Source organism: Microchirus variegatus, assembly GCF_963457635.1.
Source record: "Microchirus variegatus genome assembly, chromosome: 16".
NCBI classification, from domain to species: domain Eukaryota; kingdom Metazoa; phylum Chordata; class Actinopteri; order Pleuronectiformes; family Soleidae; genus Microchirus; species Microchirus variegatus.
In genome coordinates this window covers 21372946-21394773 of record NC_139817.1, presented here as the reverse complement: position 1 = coordinate 21394773, position 21828 = coordinate 21372946, and the positions used below count along the sequence as shown (strand labels likewise).

The 21828-nt window shown below is 40.5% G+C and overlaps 1 protein-coding gene across 7 annotated transcripts in view; it reads left to right on the top strand.

Annotated features, from left to right (window-relative positions):
* Nucleotides 1-21443, top strand: part of trim9 (tripartite motif containing 9) — a gene marked incomplete at both ends in the record, with an annotated part of 48921 nt that extends 27478 nt beyond the window's left edge. For 2 of the 7 annotated variants that reach the window (XM_083902477.1, XM_083902476.1), the window contains 7 exons: nucleotides 8525-8635; nucleotides 9278-9431; nucleotides 10739-10884; nucleotides 14330-14468; nucleotides 18893-19196; nucleotides 20360-20522; nucleotides 21366-21443. In XM_083902477.1, the coding sequence (XP_083758603.1) occupies nucleotides 8525-8635; nucleotides 9278-9431; nucleotides 10739-10884; nucleotides 14330-14468; nucleotides 18893-19196; nucleotides 20360-20522; nucleotides 21366-21443 (1095 nt within the window). Of the gene's footprint in view, nucleotides 1-8524; nucleotides 8636-9277; nucleotides 9432-10738; nucleotides 10885-14329; nucleotides 14485-17255; nucleotides 17295-18866; nucleotides 19197-20359; nucleotides 20523-21365 lie in introns of all 7 variants that reach the window. The other 5 variants (XM_083902480.1, XM_083902479.1, XM_083902475.1 and 2 more) reach the window with 4 other exon arrangements.
* Between the last annotated feature and the right edge of the window lie 385 nt (nucleotides 21444-21828).

The following is a 21828-nucleotide window of genomic DNA, read 5'->3' as shown; positions in this document are numbered from 1 at the left end:
TACTTTAAGACTTTTACTCAAGTAATATTCTAAATGGTCCCTGCGATGGACTGGCGGACTATCCAGGGTGTACCCCGCCTATCGCCCTATCAGCTGAGATAGGCACATCACCTCCCGCGGCCCTCTGGTGGAGGATAAAGCGGTAGATAATGAATGGATGGGTGAATATTCTAAAAGGTGACTTTAACTTCTACCAAAGTCATTTTGTGGTCAGATACTTGCCCTTTTGCTCAAGTATCGCTTTCAAGTACTTTATAGAAGGTTTGTGGAGGCCTGCGATACTTGAAACTTCAGTGCAGTTCCGGAATACAAAAAATACGGTTGTACGGCTTGGTCTTCTCCTGCATCTAGTGTAATTAATCAGAAACAAATGATGGAAAGTTGATGACATCAATCAGATGGTTGGAGCAGGGAAAATAAAACATTCTGGACATGGGGTACCCAAGGACCAGGATTTGGAAACACTCTTCTAAATGATGTTCTAAAGTAATGTTCCTTTCAGCATACAAACCCTACCCATATATGGTACCTTCATGGACCTTGATTTGGCCTCGGTGTATAAATGCGTCAATGCCGTGCAGGCGGTGACAGCTAAGTGTCAGTTGCCACGTTCTCTGATCGTCACTGCAGCTCGTACCGTAGAGTGCGGAGGAGAAGGTGTTTCTCTAATCTCTTAAATCATCTCCCTTTGATACTTTAGTTTGATTTACTCTTCCAGACACTCGTCCCTCATGTATCCCCCCCCCCCACCCCCCTTCTCTCACTCCTCCTACCTGTCCTTAACCTCCTTTCCTCATCACCTCCTCTATCTGTCGCCATCACTCCTCACATCTCTCTAATCCTTATCTACTCCAAACTTTTTTGCTCATTAAATCGTCCTGGTGCACCTCTGTAATGTCAGGTCTGAGGTCCTGACTGGACTGTAGAGCAGCCGTGTGCTGCTGCTGCGACGGCGTCTCCCACCACAGTGTTTTTGCTCGGCCAAAAGTGCCGCAGTGGCCCCAATAATCACGACAGAGACAGAGAGAAGAAGGTGATTTGTTTTACAAAGAGGCAGCGTTTTCTGCAAAATCACCCATGTGCAGCAGATACATAAATAACTGGCTGATTTATATATATATATAAATCTCTTCACAGCTTCTATATTGACTATTTTTGTTACGTTATCTAACGTGAAAACATATTGTTTTGTTAAAACCCCTGAATTATTGTCAACTCTGCAGGAGCTTTCTGGTCTATGAAGCTATAGCATCTTGTATCTCAGTGTCTTGTTTTTTTCCGAAACCTAATTTTGAACCGAACAGAATCTATTCACACAACGAGCCTCCGGCGGCCTCTGTTGGTCATATTGGCAAGTGCAAGTCTGGACGCACAAACAAACAATACTTCACCCAGTAATAAAAATTGGTTAGAAACATGAAAAGCTGTTTCTTAGCCCGTGGTTCTTCCTCAAAACGTGAATATTTATATAAATGCTTTGTATTTATATAGTGCTTTTCTACTCAAAGCTGCTTTACATTACAGTTTTGCCATTCACACCCATTCACACCCATTCACTCACACTTACATACAGCGCATCTATATGCAGCACATTTTCTATCACTCATCTGTCAAGGATTAATGTGAGGTTAACCCTTTAAAACCTAAGCCTCAAAATGTCCGTCTGGACTTTTTGGATCGTTTTTACCATAAAAGGGCCAAAAAATGTTCTGGCACCAGATTTTGCTTGTTAAATTTAAAATGTGACCAGTATAAAATGTATTTAAAATAACATTGTCAAAAAATGTGCAAGTGTTTCTGTGATACACTCTGTGTTACCCTGGATTTCCACTGGACGCGTTACAACCGGAAATGGGGGTGGAAATGTTTTACTTTGATTCTGTGTCGCTTTTCCTGTCTGGTGCGAACTGCTCTGTTGAAATTGACGCGGTTCAGCAGCGGCAACGGCAAAAATAGAACTGCTGCCTATCGATAGCGCTGCGGCGCGGCGAGCCGCTTCTGGGACGCCGCTGAGACGCTCCGCAGCGCGTCCGGTGGAAATGCTCTCAGCGATTAGAATGGAAGCGTTTGCAACGGCGACCGCGCCGCTGACGTTCCGGTTAAGGACACATCGGCATGTAGACTATTGGAGCCAAGAATCAAACCTGCAACCTTTGAGTTGAAAGACGACTTTTCTTCCAAATCCAAATATTTTCTTAGCCCTAACAAGTTCTGTGCCTAAAGAAATTACCATCATCACTCATTCCTTGAAAACCCAAAAGCAAGTAAAACACGATGAAGTGCACGTTTTTAGACATTATAAATGACTAAATACTTCTTAACTGAGTGAGTGTGTTGTTTTCTTTCGTACGCTGAGAATCGTGACATGTTTTAATGAGTTTGAGTGAACCGAGTTGCACCACAGTCCCTGAATCTCCTCTGACGCTGCACTATCTGCTTGTTCATCTGGCAGAAGCGACTGTTGTTGGCAGATGTGATATCATAGTCTGAAGCTGATTCACAGCAACGATGACCAGAATGTTTGAAAGGAGCTGCGGCAGCGAGTGTCGAATCTAAAAAAAAAGGGAGATGAAAACATGCTCCCCGCCTGCGCCCCCTAACTTCAGATTTTACCCTGTTTGAATTGTAGCGATTGTAATTCCTGCTGCGTGTGGAGGACGGGGCGGTGAGTGTGATTGTGTAACAGGCAGTGACAGACCACCTAGAGTCGTGCCAGGCCACTGCAGGAGTGAGGATGTGACACAGCAGGGATGTGTTTGGCCTCCAGCCAGAGAAATATAGACCAAGTCATTTAAGAGCTGCAGGGAAATCTCCCTGAAAAAAAGTGACAATAATTTCTATGTCAATGACACTAGCTGTCAATCACACTAATATTTGCCGTGTTTTACCATAGTTTACAGAATTGACATCATTTTCTGTTGAATAAGAGCTGGGAGAAGCTCTTAAGACCATTAACTACTCAGGAAACTGTTTATTGATGTTATAAATCAAGTGAGAATTAGACTCATTTTCCCATTGACTTCCATTCAAACTAAGTTCTTTTTACAGCCAGGTTGGCTCTTCATTATATTCTAACTTTCTGCATGAATTTTATAGTTGTTTTGTACAATTGACCTCATACCTCATTATTCATTTTAGGCTTGTATTTTCTACTTCTATTTCATTATCCTTAAGAGTTAATATCATGTTTTTTTCTTCTGAGTTTGAGGGTATATTCTATATTTGCATATTAATATTATTCACAATTTGCTGCGTCTTAATCCCATTTTTATTACATACTTTATGTTTAACTTCTAATTGTGTTTTATCTGGATTTTTACTATTATACTTGTTTAGTACCACTTGCCAGAGTTTTATATATACTTCTATATATATTTTAAACATTTATTTGTTGTTTTACTTTTGTTAGTGTTTAATCCATGTGTTCAACCGTCAGAATCTAAACTCACATTTTGATTTGATGTTCTGCAAACGGAACTTCACGGATGGAACCTTCTTGATTCCAGCTGTCAGTTACACTAATAATTGCTGTGTTTTATCATAACTGACATGTTTGACATCATGTTTTGTCAAGTAAGAGCTGAAAGTAGCTCTTAAGACCAGGAAAAAGTTTACTGATGTTATAAATCAAGTGAGAATTTGACTGATTTTTCCCAACCAAGTTATTTTTGCAGCCAGATGTGTCGCCCCCTGGTGGCTCTTCAATATATTCTAACTTCCTGATTAGCTTGACTGACAAACCATTTGATGAATCCAATTTTATAGTGTACAATATTTTTGTACAATTTACAAGTTTTGAAAGAGATTTTTTTTTATATATCAAATTTCACATTAATTCCAAACTTTTTTCTGCTTTTATGAAATTATGTTTAAGAGTTCATGTTCCTGTTTTTCTCCTTCTGAAATTGAGAGTATCTTCTATATTTGTATTATTTTGTGTGAGATTATCTTTTTTATTGCTATTAGTTTAGTATCTATCATGTTTATGATGATAGCATGGGCGTCAGTGCTGCTTGATGTCTAATTTTCTCCATTTTTTGTATATGCCTATTTTGTATTTCAGCTGGAAGCTCATAACGTGCTATGCAAATAAAATTATTATTATTATTATTATCATTATTATTTGATCATTTAAGTTGCTGACGTAGGAATAGACTGAAGCTTAGCAAGTATTTCAATCATTTCTGCAGACAGGTAAAAAAAAAAAAAAAGGATTCATTCTCAGTAACCAAACATGATAGAATTTTCTGCAGACTCTGCTTTAATTTCCATTGGCTGGTTTTCCACAGCAGATAAGAGCACATGTGGAATAAACGGAGTCTCTCATGGTTTACGACTAATAAAACTGCACCTTCACTCATTCCTGCAGTTGGTTGAAAGGTGTCCAAGGTCAGATTAAGTCACTTTTTAAAAGTTTAATAGCAGAATATTCTATGTTTTTTAAACCTTCACAGTTGTGGTCTTTAATGGAAATGTATTTTTATTTTTTATTTTATTTTTTTATCAAGTAAATCAGGTTTATGTTTAGGATTTTTATTTGTACATTTATTTGGATTATATATTTTAGTATGATATATTTATTTATCTATAATTCTACCTCAGGTGTTTCCTCATTGACAGACCAATGTATCCTTTTCATGTATGACATATTATATACATAGAAATCTATATAGGATATTCTATCATTTGTATTAAATGTGAATGGAAAGTGCTATAAATAAATATTGATCTTTCCCATTCCCTTATATTTTGTTTAAATCCAAACTTCCAGCAATATTGTGCAATTCTTTTTCCAGATATGTCCATAATTCAAGCTGCGTAACTTCCCCTAGGCAACCCCATTGCCATGGCAACAGGCTCTTCTGATCTCATATTTTGAGTTGCAGTTTTTTTTAAATTGTCTTTAAATGTTTAAATGTGACAGATTTATTCCTGTACACTCAGTCCAACAAAGGGGAAAAATAAAAAAGGTTTATCGCGAGGTAATCGGCACATTCAACCATTCACCGCACAGATTGTGTAGAAGTGAACATGTGATGTGGTCATGTGATGCACAACACTCAAGGTCGCTTTGCATATTAAATAAGAAGATAAATCATGTGGCACCACCTACCGCCGTCTACCAATCATTGCAGTCAGTAGAGTCTCATCTGCCGAGCAACCCAGGGGTTGCCAGTTAAGTCAAAAAACGAAACTAAAAGACCTCTGTATTTTGGAATTTGAATGTAGTAACCGTTTTTGGCCACATTCTTACATATGGCACCTTTAAGATAAGAAAAACATCACATAAAAGAGACAAATTAAGTTAAAGGTTTAAAGTTAAGATGAAATAAAGCAGACAAGATCAACACAGTAGGTGAGGCTAAAAAAAACAATATAATACAATAATTTAAAATACTACTACTAGTACTGATCAAAACCTCTGCATTTAACATGATTGCTAAATGTATCAGCACAAATTTTATCAACAACCAACTTAAGGATTGTATAATTCAAGGTTGTAATATCAGATATGCAGAAACAAACACGTCAACAGAGCTTTTTCTGCCTCATTCCTATGTGGATTTTATATAGGGATGTCTATAGAAAATAGCATTTTCATTTGTGCATATACACCGTGAATAAAAACACTATCTTAGAATTTCACGTAAGAATTTATGTGAATATAACGGCCTGAAATGAGCTTCCTCTGTTTGAAAGCATGTTTTTTTTTTACAGTATGTACTTTAGGCAAGGGCCTTGCTTCACAGAGGCGGCCATCTTGTGCCACCGTATTTCTACACGAGCTAAAACTGCCGTCTGACCGTTAGATGTCACTGACTGGGCCTTTAATCACTGTCAAAGTACGTGACTATTTACATCCGTGGTTGATTATATTTGTGAAAAAGTGTAATTAATTCGAACACGGTCAGCTGTGAAGACGTGTACGGTCGCGTGCGGTGTTTGCCTGGATGCTACGCTTGTCGCATGCTAATGCGCTCCGACTGCAGTCATCAACACAAAGTCATCTTCATGTTTCTGTGGCTTCTGCTTCTCAAAAGGATTCTCCTCTCCATTCGGGCTTGGAGCCTCTCAGACAGCAGCACTGAAGTTTCTGTTACCTAGCAACTATTGGTCTGGCACCATTTTGTGTGTGTGTGTGTGTGTGTGTACTTGGATTTGCTGCTCCTTCTCTGGCATTAGCACCACTGACCTTGTCAGGACCAGTTGTCCTCGTGGAGACCAAAAACCTGGTCGTAATGAGGAAGAACCTCATTTCTGAGGAGTTTTGTTAAGCTAACATTTGAATTGTGGTTAGCTGTGGTTAGCTTTGGTTAGCTTTGGTTAAGGTTAGGCTTTACCTGGTTAGGGTCAAGGTTAGGGATAAGGAATATGAAGACATTTTGTTTGGTTCTTACACATTTAAAAGGCTTCTTGAGACTTGGATTTGTGGTTATGGTTAGAATGAGGTTAATTTTGGGGTGAAGGTTAGGGTTAGGCATAGGTATATGTGTCAAGTCAAGTGATATCCGTCTTGTTTGCTCGCTTTTTTAATGGCAGTGATCCATCTCTGTTGTCTCTCAGGATCTTTGATGATCCAGTAAAATGTCCTCCCGTTTTTTGTTTTTTTATGAAAAACAACCAATGAAGAGACAGGTTGGCATATGTTGTCTGAACAGTGTGGTTTCCTGCCAAAAATGGGGTTGTTTTGGAGTGTTGCATGATGGGATTGTGTGCCATCTGCGACCACAGCTTTATAGTCTGGACTCCGTTGGTGTGAATGTACTATTTTATTTATTGATCACAATCGTGTATTTGTACTTTTATTTTATTTTTTCTCATTTAATTTCATCTTTTCTCATCTCATCTTCCCCCTTTCTTTTCTTTTCACCTCGTCTTGCCATGTCTCCTCTCCTTTTTTGCGTGGGCTCCTGTTCTTCTGTTCACTATTGTATCACTGACTTTATATGCGTTTGTTTGGTTTTTTTTACGTTATTGAGCGGCAAATAAAGAGACAATTCTTCTTCTATTCTCTTCTCTTTTATTCTATTTCGTCCTAAATGTCAAAAACGTGAAACCTTGTGTGTGAAGTAGCCCGAAAGCACGTCGCATTGCGGCTCTGTCTCGTCCGTCACCTCTGATGTAACCGGTTGTAACGCTGACGACTGTTCACACGTCCCGAGCGTAAAAAAATAAAAAATACGCCGACAAAATGTCACTTTTCCTTCCGTTAACGTCAACGGTGAAATCAGTCGCTCGTGTTCCCTCGTCGGCCTCCCTCCATTTTCCCCCTTCGCTCAATCAGTGTCCATGAAGTCTCAAGAGGAGAAATTACTCGATCGATCACGTTGACAATCTGGCTGCTGATCTCGTTGTTGGTTATTCCTCGCGGTCGTCTCCTTCATCCACGAACAGCCTTCTTTAATCTCTGTGATGCGGCCTCCGGCCTCTACACACATGTTTTCTGTCGCTTCCACTCTGATGTGGTTTTCTAATCTGCCTCTCCTTCTTTCCTCTCCTTCACTCCTTCATTCATCTCTCAGCGTTCCTTTGCATCTCAGCAGCATTGATATTCGAGCTGCATTTCCGTCCCATTCCTCTCCTTGCTATGATTGCACGAAAATAAGGGGTCGTGATTAACGTCAGCGCTGCAACAGTAAATTTACTAATCAATAAAATGAACGTATTATCTATTCTATTATCTGTGCGACTGTTTTCTTTGTCCTTTTGAACTTATTTGTAATAAAGCCTTATCTTATCTTACACTATCTCATCAACTATGTCCAAATAACATATTCTTTATCATCACACAGGGAATTGTTTCCCCGACAATTGTGGGCAGAACACAACATTTGATGACATACAAAAGACACCTATAATTATATAAATTATTAATTGGGATATAAATAACAAGAGTTACATAACAAGTTGCATACTAGCCCTTTATTAGTAAATATTAAGCACGTATTAACACCTTGTTAATATGTAGGAAAAACATTGTTGTAATAGAGGTAGAATAAGATGTTAATACGTGCTTAATGGTTACTAATAAAGGACTAGTATGCGACTTATATGCATGTTAGTAAGCATATGAATATGGTGGATATGTGTTCCCTTAGCTAAAGTGTTACCTACAAATTAATATTGCGCCTGCACACATTAAAAACTAAATCAAAATATAGGTGATACCTCACATTACTATTACAAAACACACACGAAAATAAGAAAAATGTCAGACTTAAGTGAGAGAACTTATAGAGAAATATGGCAAAATTAACTGTTAAGTGCCCTTTTTTCTCACTAATTAATCAGTTTTGTTTCATAAAATAAAAGTGGTTAAATGGTTTAATATGCTTAAATATTGTAGGGTGATGATGTATTTCCGCCACAACTACGTGATTATTTGAGGAATTCATATTGAATAATCCTTTTTTCCTGTGTGTATCAGACTGTAACGCTGAATTCTCTTCCTTGCGCTCCTCGTATGCGTTTTCTTGTGTCACTTCTAACTCTTTCTTGCTTGTTTCCGCTTGTTTTGCTCCAGGTGGTTCGAGATCAGATCTCCCACTGCACAGTGAAGCTGCGTCAGACCACGGGCCTGATGGAATACTGTCTGGAGGTCATCAAGGAGAACGACCCCAGTGGCTTTCTCCAGGTCAGAGGCAATTCAAGACTCTTTTGTTATTTTATTGTATCACTGTTTTGGTTTTTTTTGGTTTTTTTCAATAAACAGAATAGTTTGATTGTCTGGAGACAAATATTCCACATATTAAATTATTGTGTAATGTACATTTAAGTGATGTATGTTGCACTAATTGTGAAGCTGAATTGAGTCTCAGACCGAAAGCCACAGGAACAATGACAGGAGTTTTATTTAACCCTTTAACGGCGAGCGCATCGCAGACGACACATTTGCTCACTTTGCATTACGGTTTGTGCTATCAGTAAAAAAAATTCTGAAAGTTGCACGTCAAAGTCAATATGATTATTTTGTAATTGTTTTGTTTTTTTTAATTTTTGCTCATTTTATTTTTGTAGAATTTGTTATGGTTGACCTAACATACAGTGTCTCTATTTATTTGTGTTTTTTTAAAGAATAGAATAATGCATGCCCTTGTTCCTGAAGCACTATATAACTCAGTTTGAAGATTTCTATATAAAATAAAGTATGTATATATTGGGTTTAGTAGTAGTAATGTTGTTTATGTGTGATAAGACGAGACGTCTGTGATCCTCTGGTATTTCCAGGGTTATCAGTTCAGTCTTTGATCACTTTGTCCTCCTGTGCTTCTCTCAGATCTCCGACGCTTTGATCCGGAGGGTCCACATGACGGAGGGCCAGTGGGGGAAGGGAACCCTCACCCCGAGGATGACCAGCGACTTTGACCTCACCCTGGACAGCGGGCCCCTCCTGCAGACCATCCACCAGCTGGACTTTGTCCAGATGAAAGGTAAAGGAGCGGTCGATGGACAGGTAGAGACACCTGAGAAGGACATTTTAAATTTAAAGAGGATGGTTTGAGTCCATATGAGAGCTGGACGTTTCTGAAGTGTTTGCAGATAATGATGTCCTGTTGTCACACTGTTCATTTTGGTCCAAAATCACTATGTGACTGCACCATTTGGATCATTTTAGCACCAAATGAAAAAAAGGGATTTTTTTCGTTATTAAAACAAGATTTCTGATTGTTGATTTCTTTGCTCCACATAACAAAGAAATCAGTCAAACTGAATCATTTTGGTTTGTGGACAAAACAAGACGTTCGAGAACATCGTCATTTCCAAGTTTGTCAAACACTGATCAACGTTTTTTAACATATTTTGACATTTTGAGGATCAAACGATTCATCGAGAAATTAATCAACAGATTAATTGACGATAAAAGTTAACCATCATGCGGACCACAGCATGATGGTTAACAATTGTTTTACTTCTCACATATATGTGTAAAAACATGTAATGTGTGAGGTAAAAACATTTAATGTGAGCGGTAAAAACATTTAATGTGAGCGGTAACATTAAATGTTTTTACCGCTCACATTACATGTTTTTACCTCTCACATTACATGTTTTTACACATTACATGTGAGAGGTAAAACAATTGTATGTGAAAGGTAAAAGAGAGTATGTGAGAGGTAAAACAATTGTGTGTGAGAGGTAAAATTCTTAATGTGTGAGATAAAATTGTGTATGTGAGAGGTAAAAAAAGGAATTATGGCCTCTCACATCAATAGAACACATTGTCAACTTTTTAAATGTTGTTCCTATTTAGAGGAAATCAAACACGGCATATATGAGTGGACACCAGTGTGATGAAAGCTGGTATCGTCCAATAAAAGCCTGGTTGATGGTGATGTCTGTGAATATGTTCTGACCCTTAGTGCTCACGCGGCACAGTTCTTGGTAAATTGCCGCGGGAATAACACACAACTCCTTCTGTGGACATCTTGCGGGGGTGTGTTTATATGTCATATCTTCAGGCTTTACAAAATGCTAACGCAACAAAAAGATTCAGGCTGGTACATTTTGTGGACTGACAAGGAGACCAAACGTATGCTCTGTCAGCTTAAATAATGAAGTTTGTGGAAGGTAGGAAGTCTAAATGATGCTCGACATGCTAACAACCAGCTGCCTAACAAGCAGAAAGTGCTTCTGTACTGGGACAAGGACAATAGTACATAGGACGACTTGACTTTGTATGGAAACATACTGAGTGTGTGTGTGTAATCTGGCCTGGTTTCCCCCCCCCCTCCTCCAGTCCCAGCTGCCCCGATGCTCCAGCTAGAGGAATGCTGCACTCAGAACAACAGTGCCACGTTGTCATGGAAACAGCCACCGCTCTCCACCATCGCCGTGGACGGATACATCCTGGAGCTGGACGACGGAAACGGGGGACCGTTCAGGGTAAGTTTCCCTCTGCAGGTGCATTCTACTCCGCGTGACAACTTATTTTTCCCCTCCTGAAACTGGAATTTTTGTTAGATTTACATTTGCGAGACAAATAGTGGACAGTCATAATTCACCTTTACAGTGCAGTACACCCCAGTACCCGTCCTGTCTCCACAAAGCCTTGTTCATTCAGTGCCGGGGAAGACACCAGCTCTGCCATGGGGGGGGGGGGGGATGTGAAAGCAGCGCTTTGTCACTGTGAACTCCCTGGAGTCGATGTGTGGCGGCCACGCCGCGCAGCTCTGACTGACATGAGAACAGGGTCATGTGACGCACTGTAGTGAGGCACTGAGTGACACACCGTCAGGAGGAAAGCTCTGCGCGGTGCAGCTGCTGGTCGGGATGATCCTGCAGGAAGTGCGATCCGGGATCAAAGCAGCGTTCGTACCCAGCGCGTAATGGATCCTCCTCAGACCCTCCCCAGCTCTCTGTACACTGAGCCCCCTGCTTTTGTTATCATGACAACTTATACGTCCTGAACGTTTCCCTCAGCACAAAGGCACAGCGTATCTGTGTCTGACCTCTAAACCGGAAACTTCCTCCAAACACTACAGTCGTTCTGCTGAGTCTCCTGATCGTCAAGGTGGAGGATGAGTGCAGCAAATGTTCAGGGTGTTGCTCGGGTCTTTGAAATCGTGTGTAGGGTTAGGTACTGAAAGCCGGCACTTTTTGTAGGTAGAACCTTTTTATAAAGGTTCCACCTGGAACCCTTTTGGAGGGTTCAATCAAGGACCCTTTTAAAACCCTTTATTCAGCAAAGGGGTTTTAAAGGGTTCTCTGGATCAAAATGTTTTTTACTGGAACCATTAGTTTTACCAAGAACCCTTGAAAAACCCTTTCTTCGGGAAAGAAAACCACATTTGGTATTCGCCATTAACTAGGTGCTTACTAACATGCATATAAGTTGCATACTAGCCCTTTATTAGTAAATATTAAAGGTGCCATATGTAAGAATGTGGCCAAAAACGGTTACTACATTCAAATTCAAAATACAGAGGCCTTTTAAGTTTCGTATTCTGACGTAGCTGGCAACCCGTGGTTGCTCGGCAGCTGAGACTCTACTGACTGCAATGATTGGTAGGTGGCGCCACATGCCAAAACATGATTTCAAAACATAAACATGATTTGCAGTCTGTAAAATATTTTTTTTTAATGCAAATATTTTGGCTGTACTGTTGTTGTTGGTGAGTTCAGTTTGTTATATGAACATTATTCCTGAGTCTGTGACATATTAGGAGGATTTTATGGCCAGTTGATTTAGATTTATTACATAATGCACCGTTAAACACTAACACCTTATGTAGGAAAAATCTTAATTCATGTCGTAATAGAGGTAGAATAAGGTTATGTTGAACAAGGTGTTAATATGTGTTGCGTAGAGGAAGTGAGGGGCTTGATCACAAATGGAGTCAGTGTTTGTTTAATTTCTGACAGAATGTGCATGTAGCACAGGGGGGGGAAACAACAAATGTAATAATAGCTCCCATACAAAGAAAAATATCACGATTTGTATCACAGCAGGAAGTGAAGAGATAACACGAATGGCCGGATAAATAATGGACAAGAATTGTTGTGTGATTGAACTCAAATTAATTAAAATAAATTGCAGTTGAATTGACACTTTCTTCTGTTTATCCCTTGTGTTTTTAATGTTGTATTAAACACAAAAAGAAATATCTCAAAACATGGTAGGCAGGTTAAACGTCAGCCAGTGAATAACCCAATTATTTTTAGGCACGAAGGGAGTGTAGTTGAGTGGATTTAACATTGTGAATTCCATGAATGTGGTGAAGCCTGGTGTCATCCACACGTACATGACTTCAGTGTGTTCTCTGAGCACTTTTAAGTTTTCAGCTGTAAATAGTTGACCCTGCAGTGGACTGTGGTGGTTTGTGGAGAGGCTGAACTGGGTCGACAGTTGCTCCTCCAGACTCGGGAGCAGCTGTTTGTTGGAGGCATCCCGTGTTTTAATTTAGGAAAAGCAGGCCGTGGCCCTCGCTGGATGAACCCAGCTGTCTGTGATCGCAAATCTGGCCCGTTCTATTCTCTATTCTCTACAAATGTCTGCGCTTTCTCCACTCGGTCTTAATTACAAGTGTGCCATAAGAGGGCGATCATTTCGATTCAGCCTGCCAACAGATTCACCCACTGTATCCACTCCCTGCTAATTGGTAGGCAGTCGGTACCAAAATTGTGTTGCAGCCTGGAGACATTTTTGGTCGCAGTTTGACTTAGATTTACTGCAGATGTGTCGTGTTTCACAAGGTCAAAAGTGTTGTGCTTCTCTTAAATGTCCTCACCTGCAGCTGCCAGAAAAACTACGCTTCACATTTTTAAGGCAAGTTTTCCCTGTCTCCTCTACTCTCTGACTCACTGACGCTCGCCAACGCAGTGCCACGCTGAGCTTGGCGAGTTGTGTCCCCCGTGTCTATTTATACTCCGGCGTGGGCTGCTTCTCCCACGCTCAGTTGTACAGACTCTCACTCTTGCGTTTTTTACGCTCACCACCAAAATCCACACGGTTACACTCCGTCTGAAGCAGAGCCGTCGGCAGGACGAACGAGCGGGACTCTGTGTGTGTCTGCGTGGCGTCGTGATCAGTCCTGTAGAAAATTTCAGGGGGGGCAATTTTTTCTGATAATGATATGATTAAGGTGACCCATTCAATAGGTGCATACAGCAAGACAGTATCAATTTGTTAGGTGATTAACAGTCCTCCTTGTGTCCACTAGATGGCAACTTGATAAACAATATTATTTACATTAATCTAATGTATGATGTAAAACAGCTAAACAGCTAAACAAACTACGTGTACTTCAGGCTGGGACCGATTAAACGAGCACAATCCTCCGTGTATTTTTAAAACGGTGAGCTTCGCTTCGCTCATAACGCCAAGAGCAGAGACGAACAACTTATCGAGAGACGTGACGTGAAGTGAAGTGAAGTTATCCCCTCCTCTCTTTGCTCAATTTGCATATGACGTAAGCACGTTAAGTTCATGCACATAAATCCTCATTAAAAATGCATTGGAGGGTGTTTTTGGAAAAAAAAAAGTTTTTAACATGAGAGTCAATCGGAGCATTTTTGGGCGATTCTTCACGTCAGTCAAATCGCCCCAGAAGAGGCGGAACCATAACACGTGACTTGAATCTGACAATTCTGATTGGACAATGACAGACAATATGTCTGGAACACTGATAATAACTACATTTGCTGGCAGAGACGACTGAAAGGAATATTAGTACTAAAGATCTTTGGAATTGCTGAGGAAAAAAATCTTTCTCCTCGTAGTTGGGAGGGCGTCGCCCAAATCGTCCCCATACACCGGCCGCCCCTGGTCGTGATCACGCACTCTGTACTGTATCCGCCAGTTTAACAGGAAGCACTTTTGTCTTCACAGGAAGTATACGTGGGGACGGAGACCATCTGCACGGTGGACGGGCTTCACTTTAACAGCACGTACAAGTCCAGAGTGAAGGCCTTCAACGCCAGCGGAGTGGGCCAGTACAGCAAGACGCTGATCATGCAGACGTCTGAGAGTAAGTTACACACAGTGTGCAAAATACCCATTAATAATCGGGGGGGGTCCCCATCTCCCATTTGTTGCGCAATACTGTTTCACCACCCCAGGTGCCATGCTGCAGTATTGGCTTTTTACCCTGTCAGATGTGGGCTTGTGTGGGCCTTTTCCACAGAGCCATTTGGAAAGCAATTCATTTGAACATCAAAAATACAATAATACAATACAAAAAACATGTTTTTATATTGCACTGTAACACGTTTATACTAGGGCTGGATGATTATGGCAAAACAATTAATCACATAATTATTTTTGACTGATATTGAAATCACGATTAATGGACACGATATTCATTGATTTCAAAACTTGAGTATTTATTGAACCACCAAACACATCACACGCTTGCTGCAGCTGCACGTAACACGGTGCATTCAAGGTGTTTTTCTAGCGTAGGAATTTACACACACACCGCGCCGTGCGGCACATTGATCGTTTTTTATGATCGTGAGAAGCCAAAATCGAAATCATGAATAAAATTCAATTAATCGTCCAGCCCTAGTTTAGACCCCCCTCAAATGTTGCCTTTGAGGCTTTCAGGGGGTCTCGAGTGTTAAACAGGGGGGTCTAGCCCCCCCCAGACCCCCCTGTATTTCACACAGTGGTTACACACCATGCTCCTCCTACTTACAGTAGATAACTGTATAGCAATAAGTCAAAAGACTCTCTTAAAGGTCCAGTGTGTAATATTTAGGAGGGTTTTTTGTGGCATAGATTGAACATTCTACACACAAGTATGTTTATATACACTAGAGTTCAAAAGTTTGGGGTCACCTATATAATATTTTTTTGTGTTTTCCATTAAAAGTCACACTTTAATTCATCCAAAGAGTTGCAAAATTAATAGAAAATAAAGTCAATACATTGACAAGATTATAAATAATGATTTTTATTCCAAATTAATAATGTTGCCCTTTCGTCAAAGAACCAGCAAAACTGTTTTCAGCTGTGCTAACATCACTGCACAAGGGTTTTCAAGGGTTTTCTAATCATCCAATAGTGTGTTTATGATTATATTCATTGAAAAAAAAGCCCTTTTCATTAAATAAAAAAAGGACATTTCTAAGTGACCCCAAACTTTTGAACGCTAGTGTAGGTTATATAACTTTCTATAAGTTTATATAAATAGAATAAGCCTTTGATATGTACTTTAGGCAAAGTCCTTAATCATAGACTGTATATAAAAATGGACAGAGCTGTCTAGTCTCAGAAATTCTGGGCTCCTATTGGACGGTACCAGCTGTCAATCACACTGTGCTGTGTTCTATTGAGGTATAAGCTTAACGTTTTGGCAACCACTGCTACTTCCATCCTTTTGCAACCCTGAAGACTATATTCATTTTCATATGCAGTCTATGGCCCGAACAGACCGACTACGCAAACTCTTTGTGGTAGTAACTCTCCGTGTTTCCACGACGCTCCTGGGATTGGGAAGAACGAGCGGAGGAGTCATGTGATCTGCGTCGGATGTCACTAATCCTGACACACTGGACCTTTTTAAAGCAGAATCCTTTTATTTATTCATTTGATCTTAGACGACACAGAGGATTTAAAGGATACGTGATAGAATCTAAAAAGAGCCGAGACTCAAGTCTGTGTGGAGTCTGTACGATAAGCTTCTTTACCAGCAGACGTGAACTTACAAAGAGGAGACAAGAATATAAAGTAAATGTAAAGATTCTGTTCAAGTCCTTGTCTTTCTAATACTTGGAATTTCGAAAAAATACCAACACTAAAGCATTGAATTCTCATATGAATTCCATTTTTAAGACCTGCCACATGTTGTTTCACAAGGTTTTGCTTGATACATTGATTTTAATGCCACAATAAAACCCTGATTGATTTGTGGCAGAGACAAAAACACACACAAAAAAAAAAAATCTCATTACAGGATCATGATAGTAAACATCTGGCAGGTATTTTTTTTTTATCATATCACAGTGTAATCGAATCAAACAGACTTCTGGGTTTTGTCACTGGATGAGATCACAGACGAGAGTCTCGGCTTTTCTTTGTGGAGCCACATACATAACAGATAAAGTCCTGACTGAGATCTTAAGAATAATAAAGTGCTGCTGCCACTCGCATCTTCAAGAAGTCAACGTCGCCTCTGATGCACTTTTCTCTCACTCCAGATTTAAATCCCCTCTCTTTATGACTTTAAAGGGGGATTTTAAGGACACGGTGGCCGTCAGACTTGTTCTTCTCGTTTTATTTTTTTTCCCTCCAACGTGAAACTAATACCAGTAAAAGCTTTCCCCTAAATATCTGTTGCAAGGTTTTAAGCCAAAAGCAGCACCGGGATGTAAAAATCTATTTAAGAGTGTTTTTTGTGCTTTTCAACCAGGTACACGCGGTAACCGCGGTGGTTTGTGTATAATCCGCCCGTGTGCTTGCTTTCTCATTAGTTAAATGTCGCTCTGCATAGACAATGGAAGCTTGTCATTAATCAGTGAACCTGAAAGAGTGCTGACACTGTTCATCGAGACCAGACTGTGCTTTAACGTTTTATTTTTCAGCTTTTTGTTTCCTTGCTTTTCAAGTCTTCCCTGGTTTGTTTTTGTTTTTTTGTTTATTTTGGGGGGGGGATTTTCCTCCAGCTTCCCTGACCAAACTTGCCTTTTCCCCTCTCTGCCTCCCCTCCTGACCCCTCTACACTGTCTGCTTCAACGCTATGCTTCGCTATCCTCCTCTTTTTCTTCCTCCCTTTTTCCCCTTTTCCCTCCTCCTCTGTCATGTCACATTTCAGCCGGACTCCCTCCATGTGATATTCAGTCTATAGGCTCAGGTATGGACGGCTCTCACCGCTGACTGTTTCCTGTCTGATCCCCTCCCGTCTCCTGCCTGTTTCATCAGTGCAGTCGTCACCTTCACGCCAGCAGGCGGGCACTTTGCTGCTCCGTGGCCTCCACTTATTAAATGTTTCGCCACTGGCTTCCAATAAACAACTGTGTTTTATTTCCTTGGGGAAATAAAGCTGTGTAATGAGAATTTACTGCACATATAGCGACATCAGTAAAAGCTGTGGACAAGCCAAGTCCACAAGTGGGGACCATGTAAAGTGCAAACACCCGCCTGTTGAACCCCCACATTTCTCTATATAGACGTAAGATCGGTCGTACTATTATTTCCGACGCTGAGTTTAACAGGTTGCAAAGTTTATTGTTCGCGTTTGACTGAACCTGCTTGGAGCGTCATGAAGATCACCAGACATTGAGAAGAATCCCTATAAGATCGAAGCTGCACAGATGTTTTTTTTTTATTTATTTGTAGATCAGACAACACCCTATAAATTCACAGAATATTTATATCAAATATGAATATTGTTTTTACATTTAAGTGTAGGTAGGACCAAACATTAGAACAAAAAAACAGCATTAAAGGTGCCATATGTAAGAATGTGGCCAAAAACGGTTACTGCATTCAAATTCAAAATACCGAGGTCTTTAAGTTTGGTTTTCTGACTTAACTGGCAACCCGTGGTTGCTCGGCAGCTGAGACTCTACTGACTGCAATGATTGGTAGACGGCGGTAGGTGGCGCCACATGAGGCCAAAACATGATTTCAAAACATAAACATGATTTTTTTTTTTTTATGCAAATATTTTGTCTGTACTGTTGTTGTTGGTGAGTTCAGTTTGTTATATGAACATTATTCCTGAGTCTCTGTGACATATTAGGAGGATTATATGGCCAGTTGCTTTATATTAATTACATAATGCACCTTTAAAGACCGGTAACCACAGTGCAGATTGATTCATTCTCGAGTGCTGTAATAAATTGGGATAAAAGGGAGTTTGAGAGGATTGGTTTAACATTTTGCTCACTCCATATCGTCTGAGTTCCCGTTTAGAAGAATCTAGATGTGTGATTTGTGCCAGACGAGAGCCATGTTGAGGTTTTATAGTGCAGCTTTAAAGCAGGCAGCCGTGTGCTCTCGTCAACACACCTTGTCTTGGTATGACCCAGTTGATGATGTTGGGGAGTTGTTATGATTATATTGCGTCTCATATTAAAGTCCTGATTCAGAGCGGACTGATTTATCAGAGTGTCGTTAACACCACCCGTCTGGTGCTCCAAGCAGGTGAAAACGAACGCCGACTTTTATTTGCAGCCTGTCTGACACAGATGTGATATAATTAAGATTAAGATTGCTAGGATTAAGCTTCATAGTCGTGAACTAAGGAATGTTAATCTCATGATAATATTAGAGTGATAGTAATTCTTCTTATAATGTCGTTTAGAAACCTTTACAGTAAAATTTCACCTCATACGACCTCCAAATGTCTAGATCCATGTCATCCTTTTCAAGTCTGTGTTTTGCAGCTGTTGTGTTTGAGATTGTGTTGATGCCAAACAAGCCTATGTCAAACTTTCCTGTGCACAGTTGCTTGGTTCACCTTTGAGCCGACCTCCGCTCACCCGGACATCATCTTCTCCAACGACAACCTGACGGTGACGTGCAACAGCTACGATGACCGAGTGGTCATGGGGAACTCTTCTTTCTCCCGCGGCGTGCATTATTGGGAGATGACCGTCGATCGCTACGACAACCACCCCGACCCGGCGTTTGGCATCGCCCGGGGCGATGTCATGAAGGAAGTGATGCTGGGGAAGGACGACAAGGCCTGGGCCATGTACGTGGACAACAACAGATCCTGGTTCATGCACAACAACTCACACACCAACAGGTAAAGAAACAAAGCAACAGTGTGTGTGTGTGTGTGTGTGTGTGTCACGTTATCTAACAGTAGTTTTCGTGCACGCAGTCATATGATTACACCAGTGAGAAAAAGGTAGTCGCGCATGGCAGTAACCACACTCTAATCCAGGGGGCAGTAATGCTGTGTACCAGCCACCTGTAAACACAGAACACAGAAGAAGAGGAAACTTACTCGCATTGTTACTCAAAGTAAATGAAAACAAGTCAAGAATGATGGTTTTGGGCCATTTTGTTGCACTTTTCCCTTTGTATTGACCCCATAATGAACCCTGTCCTCTAATTAAAGGAACGTGTGTGTGTGTGTGTGTGTGTGTGTGTGTGTGTGTGTGTGTGTGTGTGTGTGTGTGTGTGTGTGTGTGTGTGTGTGTGTGTGTGTGTGTGTGTGTGTGTGTGTGTGTGTGTGTGTGTGTGTGTGTGTGTGTGTGTGTGTGTGTGTGTGTGTGTGTCCCTAGTACATACCAAACTGTGAACACACATACCCCCAAGTGTGTGTGCAGATGCAATCGCACTGTAATATTCAAGGAAATAACATTAGTCACCAGTAGTGTAAAACAATGAATTACATTTATGTGTGTACAGTAGTAACACAAGAAACTGCTCAATTACATGAATCATATTTTGTTATAGGCATGAGCCATCAATCGATGGATTGATGCTAAATCCGATTCATCCCAAATATCCTATATTGCATCTATTCACAGACTGTACACATTTAAATATAAATAAATCAGTAACCACATTTTAGTTGAGCAATGGGAGCAGAATGTTTGTTTACACAGTTGGAGCAAAATGACCGTATCAGACTGACATCAATATCGTTGTTAGACACATGAGGTTGTGATATCGGTACTGGACACGAAAAAGTGATATCGAGCCGTCCCTATTTTGTTGCTGCACTTATTTCACCTCATATTGCTACCTTTCACTTGGTACATTTTAATTGTATGTTGATAAAAATCCCTCAAAGTAACAGTAGATTTGCATGACTAGAATATTTCATTTCTCTTTCTACTTCTGTTACTTACTTTCCGAGACTGTTACTGCAGAGCAGCTACGGAATAGACAGACTTTTACAAATCTAAATCTTCCAAATGTCTGTCTGTGTTGATGATGATGGTGATGATGGTGCAGGACGGACGGTGGCATCAGTAAAGGAGCTACGATCGGAGTGCTGCTTGACTTCACGCGCAGGATCGTCATCTTCCTCATCAACGATGAGCAGCAGGGTCCCGTGGCGTTTGAAGGCTTGGAGGGCGTCTATTATCCTGCTATCAGCCTCAACCGAAATGTCCAGGTACCGGCTGAACAAAATTCATTTCAACAACTTCTCTTTCTAACCCATTTTTTTGAGTGTCATTTTAGGAATTAGATCATTTTATACTTCACTAGGATTTAAAAGGTGACATTTTGTGAGGTTTGTTTACACCTCTGTGGATGAAATTAGTAGAAATTTAGGTTCAGTTTTAGAAAAGCCAGCATATTGCACATTATAGTGCACTGGAGGAATTTCCAGAAGAGATATTTCAGAAAGAGAGTCACAATCAAAGCTACAGCAGTGGAACTATCACATCATCAAAGCTCATTATCTTTCCTTACACTGGTCTAAGCCTGATAAATCTAAGCACATGAGTAAACTTTGTCTTTTTAAAAGGGTTTTTTAAATCGGTGTTGTAAAACTTACTGCATTATTTAGCAGCAGCATCTGCAGTGGCAGTGCAAGAGACCATATAGTAACTGCTGAACCTTCCTGAGTCATTTATCATCACTGATGTATGTGGAGGTGTTTTATAGCAGGCTCTGTGTGTGAGAGCTTCACCCTCTCTCTGAGCGAAAAAAAAACAAAAAAAACAGAGGTTTTTACTTGTAGATCAATAGCGTAGCACAAGTGCAGTTATTATAAAAATTCGAGTTTTGCAAATATGGACTCAGAGGGGGGAAAAAAAAACCTTGAAAGGAAAAAGCTTCAAAGACACAATAACAGTTAGCGGCTGTGCTCTCAGGCGTTTCTCCCAGATTAAGCACAGTCTCTGGGTGACGAAAGCAACAGCTCAACAGCTCCACCTGCGGGCAGGCAGTCAGTCAAACACACTTTTACTATTAACCCATAATGTTTGTATTTAAATATATTTTTCTGCAGGTCACGCTGCACACTGGACTACCCATCCCTGATTTCTACACACCTGGGGAGGCAGATGCGACTGGCTCTGTGTGCTAAAGGCACAACAACCAGTTTGGCTAAAAACCTCTCTCTGGGTTTATCCCGCCAGTCCAAAAACTATGATCCCACCCTCTTCTTCTTCTTCTCCTCTCGTCCCCCTGACCGGCTGACCCCTGACTCTCTGTATCAGGCCCCATCTAGCGCTAAGCCATGCCTTTATCATGCCTAAACCTCAGACACGTGGACCACCTGCGGAGTACTTAAGTCTAAAAAGATGATGTTTATGATGGTGATAGCACTTGTACCATGATCGATAGCTGATGGCTAATGGATCTGGAACTGATTGATCTTGAATGTTATTGTACATTGATTTTAATATGTGTTTAAATGTGTTATTACTTTTTTTGGGGGGGGAGGTTGATGTGCTTAGTTGCTCTTATGC